At 44.8% G+C, this 14,966-nt stretch overlaps 1 protein-coding gene across 1 annotated transcript in view; it reads left to right on the top strand.

Annotated features, from left to right (window-relative positions):
- TMEM131L (transmembrane 131 like) overlaps positions 1-14,966 on the top strand; it is a 172,735-nt gene that overhangs the window by 4,998 nt on the left and 152,771 nt on the right. The window contains exon 3 of the mRNA XM_040251419.1: positions 8,913-8,956. Coding sequence (XP_040107353.1) covers positions 8,913-8,956 — 44 coding nt within the window. The remainder of the gene's footprint in view (positions 1-8,912; positions 8,957-14,966) is intronic.

Genomic DNA, 14,966 nt, shown 5'->3' with positions numbered 1-14,966 from the left:
GATGGGATGGCATGGGATGGCATGGGAAGGGATGGGATGGCATGGGACGGGATGGGATGGGGAGGCCATGCTCTTCTGGCCTGGTTGCTCCATCTAGCAAACAGCTGACCCGGGTTCAGATAGTACAGTGTTGAATAAGAAACGTTTCTGCCTTTAAAAATCCCGCAGCTTGTTTATTTTACCCTCTTGAGCCTGAGCGTGTAGATAACGGAAATCGGTGGAAAGTGAAACAGGAAATGGCAGAGTATCTCAGGTACTAAGGAAATAGCCTCTTATTCCAGGCCAGGAAGCACCGCCTTGTATTTGGAAAGCTTTTTGTCATAGAGGTTTATTTTTGGTTGCATCAGATTCCACTGTTAACATCAAAAAATACTAACTAACGTGGGATAAATACTGCTGGCATTGTTTAAAAACCCTCGAGTTCTTGAGTTCAGTCACTCAGTTGTGTCCGACTCTTTGTGACCCCATGAATTGCAGCACGCCAGGCCTCCCTGTCCATCACCAACTCCCAGAGCTTGCTCAAACTCATGTCCATTGAGTCAGTGATGCCATCCAACCATCTCATCCTCTGTTGGCCCCTTCTCCTCCTGCCTTCACTCTTTCCCAGCATCAGGGTCTTTTCAAATGAGTCAGCTCTTTGCATCAGGTGGCCAAAGTACTGGAGTTTCAGCTTCAGCGTCAGTCCTTCCAATGAACATTCAGGACTGATACCTTTAGGATGGACTGGTTGGATCTCCTTGCAGTCCAAGGAACTCTTGAGTCTTCTCCAACACCACAGTTCAAAAGCATCAGTTCTTTTGTGCTCAGCTTTCTTTATGGTCCAACTCTCACATCCATACATGACCACTGGAAAAACCATAGCTTTGATTAGACAGATCTTTGTAGGCAAAGTAATGTCTCTGCTTTTTAATATACCGTCTAGGTTTGTCATAGCTTTTCTTCAAAGGGGCAAGCTCTTTTAATTTTATGGCTGTAGTCACCATCTGCAGTGATTTTGGAGTCCAAGAAAATAAAGTCTGTTATTGTTTCCCCATCTGTTTGCCATGATGGAACTGGATGCCATGATCTTAGGTTTTTGAATGTTGAGTTTTAAGCCAGCTTTTTTACTGTCCTCGTTTATTTTCATTAAGAAGCTCTTTAGTTCTTCTTCACTTTCTGCCATAAGGGTGGTATCACCTGAATATCTGAGGTCATTGATATTTTTCCCAGCCATCTTGGTTCTAGTTTGTGCTTCATCCAGCCTGGCATTTCACACGATGTACTCTACATATAAATTAAATAAGCAGGGTGACAATATACAGCCTTGACGCACTCCTTTCCCTATTTGGAACCCTTCCGTTGTTCCATGTCCAGTTCTAACTGTTGCTTCCTGATCTGCATACAGATTTCTCAAGAGGCAGTTCAGGTGGTCTGGTGTTTCCATCTCTCTTAAGAATTTTCCACAGTTTGTTGTGATCCATGCAGTCAAAGGCTTTGGCATAGTCAATAAAGCAGAAATAGATGTTTTTCTGGAACTCTCTTGATTTTTTGATGATCCAGTGGATGTTGGCAATTTGATTTCTGGTTCCTCTGCCTTTTCTAAATCCAGCTTGAATGTCTGGAAGTTCACAGTTGACGTACTGTTGAAGCCTGGCTTGGAGAATTTTGAGCATTATTTTGCTAGCATGTGAGATGAGTGCAATTGTGCGGTAGTTTGAACATTCTTTGGCATTGCCTTTCTTTGGGATTGAAGTGAAAACTGACCTTTTCCAGTCCTGTGGCCACTGCTGAGTTTTCCAAATTTGCTGGCATATTGAGGGCAGCACTTTCACAGCATCATCTTTTAGGATTTGAAACAGCTCAAGTGGAACTCCATCACCACTTTGTTTGTAGTGATGCTTACTAAGGCCCACTTGACTTCACATTCCAGGATGTCTGGCTCTAGATGAGTGATCACACCATCATGATTATCTGGGTCGTGAAGATCTTTTTTGTACAGTTCTCCGTGTATTCTTGCCACCTCTTCTTAATATCTTCTGCTTCTGTTAGGTCCAGACCATTTCTGTCCTTTATCAAGCCCATCTTTGCATGAAATGTTCCCTTGGTGTCTCTATAATTTTCTTGAAGAGATCTCTAGTCTTTCCCATTCTATAACACCCTTGGATGTTAACTCATGCTAAGACTCCAGAAGCTATGAAGTGTTGAGAGCCGATTTCAGATGAGGAAATTGAGACCCCACAGCGGGTAAGTAAGTTGTCCAAGGTGATAAGCACGCAGCAGTCGTGGAATTTGAACCCTGGAGATGTTCAGCGTGAGATCGGGCTTTTGGCCCCCTTGCTCCTGTATGAGTTTTAGCACCGTCTGACCGGAAAAATACTGTGGTGCTGATAAAGTGCCCATGTCTAAGAGAAATAATTGGATGTTCAGTTTCAAATTTTAAAAATTTGCTTAATTGAGTTTTTAAAAATAGTTATATCTACTGCTATTAACATTTTTAATTGGAAAAAATTTTTATTGAGCTATAATTGACATAAAATGTTCCATGAGTTCTAGGTTTACACCGTAATGATTCTATATTTGGAGCTACTGACAAATGATTACCACACTCTAGTTAACGTTTATTTATTTTTTTAGTTTTTGTCCATGCCATATGGATCTTACTTCACCAACTAGGGATTGAACCCGCACTCCCTGTATTGGAAGCCTGGAGTCCTAACCGCTGAACCACCAGGGAAGTCTTCAATAAGCCTAGTTAAAATCTATTACCATACCTAGTAACAAAATTTTTTTTCTTGTGATGAGAACTTTTAAGATTTACTCTCTCAGCCAGTTTCAAATATGCTGTACAATATTATTTACTGTGGTCACCAGGCTCTACGTTATATCCTTGTGACAAATCACTCATTTTGTAAATGAAGTCTATGCCTTTTGACAGCCTTCATTCATTTTGCCCAACCCCCATCCCCCTGCCCCTGGGAACCACCAGTCTAGTCCCTGTATCTGTGAACTTGGTGTTCTGTTTTTTTTTGTTTTGTTTTGTTAAAGATTCCACAAATAAGTGAGATCATATGGAATTTGGTCTTTCTTTGACATATTTCACCTTGCATAATGCCCTCACAGTCTGTTCATGTTGTTACCAATGGCAAGATTTCATTTTGTGAATATGGCTGAGTAATATTCCAGTGTGTATACATGTCACATGCTTTTCATCCCTCCGCCAGTGGACACTTAGGTTGCGTGTTTGTGTTGGCTACTGTGAATAATGCTTCCGTGAACTTAGATTTGTGTGTGTGTGTGTGTGTGTGTGTATGTATATATATATATATATATATATCTTTTCAAGTTAGTGGTTTAGTTTCTTTGGATGAATCTCAGACATGGAATTGCTGGATCACATGGTCGTTCTGGTTTTAATTTTTTTATGGAACCTCCATATTGTTTTCCATAGTGGCTGCACCATGTAACATCCCACCAACAGTGCCTGAGGGTTCCCTTTTCTCTACATCTTCTCCAACCTTTGTGATCTTTTGCCTTTTTTGATAATAGCCTTCTGACAGGTATGGGGCAATACTCACTAGTATTTAGGAAACAGACTGTACTTAGCCTTGCAGACATTTATGACCCACATACTGAGGGCTGAGCACTGTTTGAGGTGCGGGGGCTGTCACAGAGAACAAGGAAAGAAAACCACTGCCCGCACTGAGCTGCCTGTTTAATGGAGGCATATGGATGATAAATGAGAAATAGAAAAAACTGTAAGTTATGTAGTCTGTTAGAAGGGCATCAGTGATAAATGTGGTGGCAGACTGGAGGAAGGTTTGGACAGTAGGAATTACAGTTTTAATTGAAGAGGTCAGGGTAGGCATATGACTCTGCGGTCCCACTGCTGGGTGAGTATCAAGAGAAAAACATGATCTGAAAGGATGCGTGTTCCTTGCAGCACTGTTTACAATAGCCAAGACATGGACGCAGCCTCAGTGTCCACCAGCCGGGGAATGCGTCAGGAAGATGTGCCCTCTGTGTGCAATGTACTGTTACTCAGCATCCAAAAGAATGAAACAGTGCTGTGCGCAGCAGCATGGATGGACCTAGAAGGTGTCACTGAGTGAAGTTAGAGAAGAAATATCGTGTGATATGCTTTATATGTGGAATCTAGAAAGAAATGATAAAATTAACTGCTTTACAAAACAGGCATTTACAGACTTAGAGAATGAACTTATGCTTGCCAGGGGGTAGGATGAGGGGAAGGGATAGTTAGGGAGCTTGGGATGGACATGTCAGTTCAGTTCAGTTGCTCAGTCAAGCTCTTTGCGACCCCATGGACTGCAGCACGCCAGGCTTCCCTGTCCATCACCAACTCCCGGAGCTTACTCAAACTTATGTCCATCGAGTCGGTGAGCCATCCAACCATTTCATCCTCCGTTGTCCCTTTCTCCTCCCACCTTCAATCTTTCCCAGCATCAGGGTCTTTTCTAGTGAGTCAGTTCTTCTCATTAGGTGGCCAAAGTACTGGAGTTTCATCTTCAGCATCAGTCCTTCCAATAAATATTTCAGGACTGATCTCCTTTAGGATGGACTGGTTGGATCTCCTTGCAGTCCAAGGGACTCTCAAGAGCCTTCTCCAACAAAACAGTTCAAAAGCATCTATTCTTCGGTGCTCAACTTTTTTTATAGTCCAGCTCTCACATCCATACATGAATACTAGAAAAACCATAGCTTTGCGACTGGATGGACCTTTGTTGGCAAAGTGGTGTCTCTGCTTTTTAATACGTTGTCTAGGTTGATCATAACTTTTCTTCCAAGGAGTAAGCGTCCTTTAATTTCATGGCTGCTGTCACCATCGGCAGTGATTTTGGAGCCCCCCAAAATAGTCTGTCATTGTTTCCCTATCTGTTTGCCATGCAGTAATGGGACTGGATGCCATGATCTTAATTTTCTGAATGCTGGGTTTTAAGCCAACTTTTTGACTCTCCTCTTTTTACTTTCAGAAATCAAGACACTCTTTAGTTCTTCACTTTCTGCTCTAAGGATGGTATCATCTGCATATCTGAGGTTATTGATATTTCTCCCGGCAATCTTGATTCTGGCTTATGCTTCATCCAGTCCGTATTTTGCGTGATGTACTCTGCATATAAGTTAAATAAACAGGATGACAATATGCAGCCTTAAGGTACTCCTTTCCTGATTTGGAACCACTCTGTTCCATGTCCAGTTCTAACTGTTGCTACTTGACCTGCATACAAATTTCTCAGGAGGCAGATCAGGTGGCCTGGTATTCCCATCTCTTGAAGAATTTTCCATAGTCTGTTGTGATCCACACAGTCAAAGGCTTTGATGTAGTCAATAAAGTAGGAAACTAACAAAAAGCAAGAACTGTCTGTCTTTTTCTGTGATCCAGTGGATGTTGGCAATTTGATCTCTGGTTCCTCTGCCTTTTCTAAATCCATCTTTAACATCTGGAAGTTCTCAGTTGACGTACTGTTGAAGCCTGGCTTGGAGAATTTGAGCATTACTTTGCTAGCGTGTGCTGCTGCTGCTGCTGCTGCTGCTGCTGCTGCTGCTGCTGCTAAGTCACTTCAGTCGTGTCCAACTCTGTGCGACCCCATAGACGGCAGCCTACCAGGCTCCCCCGTCTGTGGAGTTCTCCAGGCAAGAACACTGGAGTGGGTTGCCATTTCCTTCTCTAGTGCATGAAAGTGAAAAGTGAAAGTGAAGTTGCTCAGTCATGTCCGATTCTTAGCGACCCCATGGGCTGCAGCCCACCAGGCTCCTCCGTCCATGGGAGTTTCCAGGCAAGAGGACTGGAGTGGGGTGCCATTGCCTTCTCTATGCTAGTGTGTGAGATGAGTGCAATTATGCGGTCGTTTGAGCATTCTTTGGCATTGCCTTTCTTTGAGATTGAAGTGAAAACTGACCTTTTCCAGTCCTGTGGCCACTGCTGAGTTGTCCAAATTTGCTGGCATATTGAGGGCAGCACTTTCACAGCATCATCTTACAGGATTTTAAATAACTCAGCTGGAATTCCATCACCTCCAGTAACTTTGTTTGTAGTGATGCTTCCTAAGGCCCACTTGACTTCATACTCTGGCTCTGGGTGAGTGACCACACCATTTTGATTATCTATATCATAAGACTTTTTTTGTATAGTTCTGTGTATTCTTGTCACCTCTTCTTAATCTCTTCTGCTGTTTCTGTCCTTTATTGGGCCCATCTTTGCCTGAAATATTCTGTTCATATCTCTAATTTTCCTGAGATCTCTGGTCTTTCCCATTCTGTTGTTTTCTTCTATTTCTTTGCAGTGGTCCACTTAGAGCCCTGCATTAACACACTGTCACAGGGGGGCATGTTTTATGTTTGTGTTTTGAATGGGAGCCAGAGCCCTGCTGAAGTGTGGCTGTAGAGATTGCGGTGAGTGTGTCAAAGGCAAGTGTCGGTTGCTCAGTTCCCAGTTCAGGAGCTTGGAGCCAGGTTCTTGAGCAGAGATTAACGTGGTGACCTTGACTGCAGGGCCTGTAAGTAATGACTGATGTTGAGGAAGGTGGGCCACACAGTGACTGACACACAGGATGGGTTGAATGCAGCAGTCTTGTTTATTTGTTAAAATTTTATTATTATTTTTTTATTGGAGTATAACTGCTTTACAATACTGTGTTAGTTTCTGCTGTACAATGAAGTGAATCAGCTGTGTGTGTGTGAGTGTGTGTTCATACTGAGTTGCTCAGTCATGTCTGACTGTCTGCAACTGCATGGACTGTAGCCCACCAGCCTCCCCTGGAGCCAGTTGCCATTTCCTATTCCAGGGGGTCTTCTTGATCCAGGGATTGAACCCGTGTCTGCAGTGGTGAAGAATCAGCTATATGTATTCATGCATCCCTTCCCTCTTGAGCCGCCCACCCTCCCACCTCTCTAGGTCATCTCAGAGTACCAAGCTGAGCTTCCTGTGTCTCCAGCAGCTTCCCACTAGCAATTGGATTTACACATGGTAGTATGCATATTGCTCAGCCCTGATTTCCCATTCCTTCCCCCGCCCTCCCCAACACGGCCACACGTCTATTCTCTATGTCTGGATCTCTGTTGCTGCTCTGCTTATTTGGCTCATCTACACCATTGTTTTAGATCCCACGTATATGTGTTAACACAGATATCTTTTCTCCTTCTGTCTGATTTTGTATACAGACTCAGTGGCAATCTTTACATTTTTTTAATTAAGGTATAACTAATGTCAGTATTAGATAAATTGAAGTGACTCTTCTGCCCCCATCTTGTCCCTCTCCGGCGCCGACTCCTAGTTTCTTCTCTATATCAGCGTGTTTTTTTTTTTTTCCCTAGTTGTGATTTTTTTTAGATTCCACACGCAAGTGATATCATACAGTATTTGTCTTTCTCTGTCTTATTTTCATTTTTTATGGCTGAGTAGTATTCCATTTGTCTGTGTGTGTGTGTGTGTGTGTGTGTGTGTGTGTGTGTGTGATCACATCTTCATCCGTTCATCTGTTGATGGGCATTTGGGCTGTGTCCATATCTTAGCTCTTGGGAAGAGAGGTGCTGTGAACACTGGGGTGCATGTATCTTTTTCAAATCAGTGTTTTTGTTTTTCTCGGATGTATACTCAAGAGTGGAACTGCTGGGTATATGGGAGTTCTGTCTTTAGTTTTTTGAGAAACCTCTGTAATACTCTCTGTAACGCCCATTCCCACCAGCGGTAGAGGAGGGTTTCCTTTTCTTCACGTTCCGGAAAGGCAGCAGCCTTCCATAGCCTGGAAAGCCTGTTGCAGTGGTCATGTAGGCCTGGGTGCTGATGGCTCGGGCTCATTTGCAGGCAGAAGGGGTGGAGGACAGGTCTGCTGAGGGGAAAGATCCTCTGCTTGGGGGTGGCAGGTTTGCCCAGGGGTCAGGGGCTGTGATGGCCTCCTGGACACGAGTGGGCCCTTGGCAGGCACCCCTGACGTTGCGAGTCTGGTGTGGCTGTTTCCGGGGAGATGGTGTGTAGACCCTGGAGCTGTGTGGTGGTGGGGCTGCAGCTAAGTTAACTGGTCTTGCCCGTCCTGTGGGGTCTGACCTAGCTTGTTTGAGCCTCAGCTTTCATAGGAAGGTGGGCATTGATCTAAACGTGTTTAAGTGAGAGGTTGGGGCTTCAGACAGGGATTTGGGCCCTGTGGCTCCAGGAGCAGGTTAACGGTCAGAGGGCGTTAGTGCATGGAGGTCTGGGCTCAGGAGGCAGGGCGACCGGGAGAGCGGGGGCCTGCGGGTGTGGTGCGGAGGAGGAGGAGGGCTGGGTAGAAAGCCGCCCATGGTGCGGCTTCGGGAGAGGACAGAAACCAAGGGCATGAGTGCCCGCACGCACCCACGCAGCGTTGAACTGGGTCTGCCCTTTGCTCCTGTTGTGAGTGCCTTCTCTTTTTAGCCTCTTGGTGCGTGTCTCCTGGCCACAGCGTGGCATGGTAGGCCGCGGAGATTCTGGAAGTGGATCGGAGTGCGACGTTTCTGCCATTTACAGCATGGCCAGCTTCTTATGTTGGAGTCGGCATCTCTCGGGCGTTCATATAGGGGATCCTGAGCTATTCCGTACAAGCTTCTGTATTTGGGGATTTTAATTGTCATTGACCTTTGTCTCGTGCGATTAAACTTGAACATCAGAAAAAGGCTCTTGGAGAGAAGAGTGGTGGCCTGCCAGCTTTGAGACCGTGCTTTGGTGGCAGTTTTAAACAGGTAGACTGTCTGCTTGCGGTGCACATCTGCAGGGTCTGGCTGTCAGTGGCGCCGTTTCAGTCCCACTCTTTCTTCCAGTAAGTATTTATTGAGTGTGTGCTGTGTGGCAGGCACTGTTTTAGACAAGTTCATCACCCTTGTGGGATTTGAAGAAGTTTTTATTTTCGGGGGGGAGATGGAGTGTTTCTCTGAAACAGCTGTTAAAGCATATTCTTTCTCAATAGGGTGATTCTGAAGACGACACAGAGGAGCAGTCTCCAGAACAGAGGTAAGGAAAGGATGGCAGCGAGTCTCGGTAAATCTCCCTGCCTGCTTTGGATGCTGCCGAACACCTTGGAATATGTGTTTATGTATTTAATAATACCTGTGATAGACCTTTCTTTTTGGCATTTGGGGTATCTGGACTCTCTCATAGTACGGTTTCGGTTTCAAATGAAGTTGCACGGAAAGCTCTGGAGACACCCTGCCCCGTCCCAACTTCACGCTCCTGTGACGGCGTTGCACGCTCCGTGCTGTGCACGCTCCGTGCTGTCGACACACACCTGTTGGCCATCACGGTGCTGGGAGCCGAACATAACACTTTGACTGAGACCTGCTTGTGTGCAGTAGGGAAGTCAGACATTACTGGAAATAAAGCAAAATAGTGCTGTTGATAATAAGAACTATCACTAATTCGACTGCTGTGGGAGAGATGGGTGAGGTGGGTCACGGGGCCAGGTGGTTGGAGGTGACGCTGGAGCTGAAGCGTGGGAATGCGTGGGAGCAGCCACGTGCTGGGCGGAAGGAAGGGAGGGCGCCAGGGCCCGCGGTGGGAGGCCCTGGAGGCGGCCAGTGCGGTTCTGTAGGATAAGGGGTGAGGCGGGACCTCAGAGGAGACCACAGGGACAAGATGCAGCTTTATTTTTCTCAGTGTGGGGTGAGTGGTTAAAAGTGGCCGGCAAATCAGAGGATGGAAACTCCGTTTTTTAAGAGAATGCCTTGGTCCCAGGGCTCGCTTGGTTCATTGTTGTCAAACTGGGATATCCAGTGCCTTGGAAGGACCTCAGTACTCTAAGCATCCATGTACTGTCCGGAAACTGATCTGAGATCGCAAGTCACCGTTTCCCACCTCTTCTCTCACAATCTCCCTCCTCTGCTTTGCCGAAGAAAGGCATGCCTTTGACAGGGGCCTCATCTTCCTTTGTGCTTCACCTTGGGCAAAGGGACAGTTTAAAATACTGTTACTGGTTAGGAGAGAATGATTTAACTCTGATTGGATCACAGGGTCATTGGTAACTCTAGTGGTTTTCCCGTCTTTACTTTCTATAAAATTGAAGGAGGATCCAATCAAATTGGCAGTTGTTTAGACTCTCAAAAGTTTTTATTACTTTTTACTGGAGTCTAGTTGCTTTATAATGTTGTGTTAGAACGCTGTAGAGAACATTGCTGCACAGTGTTCTGTGTAGCAGAGTGACTCAGCTAAGCATATACCTACATGCCCATTTTTGGATATCCTTCCCGGGTCGGTCACCACAGAGTGAGAAGAGTTCCCTGTGCTCCGAGTTTGGTCCTCATTAGTTACCGGTTTGATACATGCACGCGTGCGTGCTAAGTCACTTCAGTTGTATCCAACTCTGGGCACTGTGGACTGTAGCCCGCTGGGCTCCTCTGTCCATGGGATTCTGTAGGCAGGAATACTGGAGTGGGCTGCCGTGCCCTCCTCCACATTGTATGCACAGTAGTATATATATGTCAACCCTAATCTCCCAGTTCTTCCCACTCCCCCTTCTTTCCCTGGTATCCGTACGATCTGCGTGTCTGTGTCTCTGTGTCTGCTTTGCGGATAAGCGCATCTGTATCGTTTTTCTAGCTTCCACATTAGCCAGACTGTACAGTGTTTTCTCTTTCTGACTCCTTTGCTCTGTATGACAGTCTCTGTGTCCATCCTCCTGTCTGCAGGTTGCACAGGGTCATGCCTTTCTGTGGCTGAGTAATATTCCATGGTACGTGTGTGCACCACGCCTTCTGTGTCCGTTCTTCTGTTGATGGACATTCAGGCTGCTTCCATGTCCTATTGTAAATAGCACTGCAGTGGATATTGGGGTGCATGTATCTTTCTGAATTATGGTTTTCTCTGGATGTATGCCCAGGAGTGGGATTGCTGAGTCATATGGTAGTTCTATTTTTAGTTTTTAAAAACTAAAACTGTTAGTGTTCTCTACAATGACTGTACCAATTTACATTCCCACCAACAGTGTAAGAGAGTTTCCTTTTCTCCACACCCTCTCTAGCATTTATTGTTTGTAGATTTTTTTGATGATGGCCATTCTGACCAGTATGAGGTGATGCCTCATTATAACTTTGATTTGCATTTCTCTAATAGTTAGTGATATTGAGCATATTTTCAAGTGCTTGTTGGCCATCTGTATGTGTGCTCTGGAGAACTGTCTGTTTAGACCTTTCACCCGTATTTTGATTGGGGTTTTTGTTTTTTCAGTTTTGAGCTGCATGAGCTGTTTGTATATTTTGGAGATTAATCCCTTGTCAGGTGCTTTGTTTGCAAATATTTTCTCCTAAAAGTTATTTTTAATGACTTTTGGCTAAAATGCTGAGGGAGTTTAGAGCATGGAGGGACAGTGCCGTAACAAAGGTTGTTCTTCCATTCACATCTATATGAACAAACTTTCTCAGTGCTTGCATTAAAAAAAAAGGACAAGAAAAATAAGAACAAATTGATGCTAATTAAACTTGTCTCATTCTAACAGTAATATTCACATAAATCAATTAGGAGGGAAAAGACAGTTTATTCATCTCATTAAAGGATGCAGTTTCAGTAAAATTATGTTCAATTACCTATGAAAATTTGTAAAATTTTTTGGTTTGATCAGTTGTGTGCTAATAAAATTATAATGATAATTCAGAAGAAAAAAATGAACACTTAGATCCTATAGTCATAAGAGATTTTAAAAAATCCTGAAACCTCAATTTGAGCCAATAGTTTTGTTAAAAGAGGCTTTGAACATAAAGCTATTTTAGGTTAAAATCCTTTTGAGAGAATATCCAGCAATACAGGAAAGTCCATCTGTGTATTTTGATGATGATGAAAGTTATTGCAGTGGTATTTAGATTCCTTTGAATATAATTTTAGAAGTGTGAGTCTGATTAAAATTGCCAGTATTTACAATATGTCAGAAATTACATTTTTTGCAAACATTTAGATTCACAGTATATACAACATTTTAGATGTTTGAGATTACTTAAATGTATGGGTCAAAGCTTGAAGTTTGTCACAGTCTGGTTTGAGGGTCTGGGAGCAAGAACAGCTGAGTGCTGATGGTGGTTCCAGCTTGGCTGGGTGCGGTGGGGACTGAGGGCATGGACAGTTCTGCGGTGCACTTGGGTTGACTCGGTTGTGGAGATGGAGAGAAGCCTGGAGCAGCGATGATGGGATGGGAAAGGTTAGCGCAGGGCAGGCGGGAACTCTGCTTGGCTGCCTCCTAGGAATCTCAGACTTGATGAGACAGGAGGCAGTGTGAGCTCGGGAGTGGGTGTGAGCTGCTGGGAGCTAGGGGGTGAGTGTGAGCTCGGGAGGCCAGGCTGCGTCTTCAGGGTCCTTGTGCTTTGTGCCTTTGCCCTGGATTTCTGCTTTCACAGATGCTTCTTTCTTATTAATAAGAACTAGTTTCTTCTCACCAGTTTCCTGCTATACTTAAAGATATGGAGTCGATTTTGCCTTCTTCCTCTTTTGACGTGGATACTTGGTGTGCAGATGTAGGGGGCGTTGAGTTAGTGGCTTTCAGACTCACGGACAGCAGCTTAGTGAGAGGCCTTTTGCACTGTGATTGCTTACTACCCACAGGCAGTTAACGGGGGTGTCTACCTATGTGCTCCTGCTTATTTATTTGTAAAATAGCACTTAACCTGTGCTACCTGTGGTGTACTCTGTTTTATTCTCCATTTAAAAAAATTGTGGCAAAATCCGTGGAACCCCCACCACTTCAGCCAGTCTGCAGCGTGCGCTTCCGTGGCGTTGAGTGCATTCACACACCGCGCGGCGCTCGGCACCACAGAGCTTGCTTCAGTCTCTTTCATTGAAAAAACACCGGCTGCCACTGCCGAGCTGATTTCAGAACTCCTTCATCATGATTCCCTGTTGGCTCAACCCTGATCTGTATGTTTTAATCTTCTCAAGGACCAGTATTCCAGCGTTTTGCTGTTACTTCATCCCTAGTTGCTTTCCTTTTAGCTGGACTTCTAAGCCTCTTCGGTTTTTCTGTTGTTGATGTTGTTGAGTGTTTTGTAAAGGCAAGATCATGATGAAGGTTGGATGCTGCAACCAGAAAACCTTCTCTCTGTCCATTTTCTGAAAATGTTGCTTCTGGAGTTTTCGCCATGAGTTCTCTGTAAGTCTAACATCCTGTGATGGGTCAGTCACCTAAGTACTTACTGTTCGTTTACCTTCTGCTGTGCAGTTGGAACTTTTTTTAAAATGAAGATTTTTAGTACTTTCAAAGCTCGTAGATTCTCTTGCTCCTTTTTTTTTTTTAATTAAAAAAGTTTTTTTTGGCTGCATCATGCAGTATGAGGGATCTTAGTTCCCCAAGCAGAGATGGAACCTGTGTCCCCATGCCATGGAAGCACGGAGTCTTAACCACTGAACTGCCAGAGAAGTCCCTCTTGCTACTTTTAAATTAAGCCTTTTGCTTTAGAATAGATGTAGGTTTATGGGAAAGTTGTAAAGATGGTACAGAGAGTTCCCTGTCTACCCTTGGCGCCGTTTACCCCAGTGGTAATCCCTTATGTGACTGTGGTCCATTGATCACAACTCAGAAACCAATGTGGGTATGTTACTGTGAACTAAACTCCACGCTTGATTCAGATTTCCCTGGTTTTCCCCTAACGTTCTCTGTCCTAGGATCCTATCCAGGAACCCACATGACTTTTAGTTGTCGTGTCCTAAGGTCCTTTTTGTTGTGACAGTCGGTCAGAGTTCCCTTGTTTTCGAAACCATGACAGTTTTAAGGAGTTCATCCTTCAGTTTGGGGTTGTCTGAGGTTTTTCCTCGTGGTTAGATTGAGGTTATGGGGGAGGAAGACCTCAGTTACAAATGGCTGTTCTTGTCATATGGCAAGGGTGTTGGCTGTCAATGTGACACCCCTTCAGTGCTGACCTTGACCACCTGGCTGAGTTACTGTTTGTCAGCTCTGTCGACTGGAAACTTCTTCGCTTACCTCTTTCCATACTGCCCTCTTTGGAGGCAAGTCATTAAGTAGAATAAGCTCCACTTGCATAAATTGTTTAGAATTCTTCCATATGGGAGCTATGTCTGTTCTCTCTTATTGATTTGGTCAGTCATTTATTTATGTCATGGATGTTTATTTCATACTTTGGATGATAGTCCAGTAGAAGAGTGGTGTTGCTATTTTGACTTTTTATTTTTTTTGGCTGTGCCGGGTCTTCATTGCCGCTCGGGCATTTCTGTAGCTGCAGTGACTGGGGGCGACCCTCCCGTTGCATTGTGGCGGCTGCTCTTGCTGTGGAGCATGGGTCCTAGGGTGCTCAGGCTTCAGCAGTTGCAGAACGCGAGCTCAATATTTGTGGCTCCTGGGCTCTCTAGAGCACAGGCTTAGTGATTGTGGTGCACGGGCTTAGTTGCTCTGTGGCATGTGGGATCTTTCCAGATCAGGGATCGAACCTGCGTCTCCTGCATCGGCAGGCAGATCCTTTACCACTGAGCCACCGGGGAAGCCCTGCTCTGCTATTTTAACACCCTTTATTCTTAACCTTATTTATAAAGTCGTTAGTATGTCCTTACACAGTTTGCAGACAGTTTTGTGATTTTCGATTTGATTACTACCCTGCTGTGCCAGCGTTAATGACATCGAGGTGAACTGGAAGTCAGTGGAGGCAGCACATGTGAATTCCACAGAATGAATGCTCTGTCTCTGAGAGAGCCTGTGTAGAGGAACAGCTGCTCACTTGGGCAATCGATTTGACCACAAAACAGTCTCAGTACGTTCTCGGAAAAGTGGCGGTGGCCTTGCCCTCTGGCGCTGGAGAGAGTGCAGACCGAGAAGGGGGCTCTGTGCTTCCCTCCCGACTAGCCAGGGCGGGGTCCTCGCCGACTACTGTAGGTTCTGGGCCGTGGGGTTTCTAGAGCAGCTTGCCTGTGATTTCAGACAGAGTTTGGGAAAGCTTTTAGGGTAATTGGCCTCATTGAAGATTTTGTTTATATTATCTTGACTTCATCTTCTGTGAATGCTATGTAATTGTACTTGGTTGAAAGCCAGAAAAGCAAT

Source organism: Oryx dammah, unplaced genomic scaffold (assembly GCF_014754425.2).
Source record: "Oryx dammah isolate SB20612 unplaced genomic scaffold, SCBI_Odam_1.1 HiC_scaffold_12, whole genome shotgun sequence".
Taxonomy (NCBI): domain Eukaryota; kingdom Metazoa; phylum Chordata; class Mammalia; order Artiodactyla; family Bovidae; genus Oryx; species Oryx dammah.
This window is presented reverse-complemented; position numbering and strand designations above follow the sequence as displayed.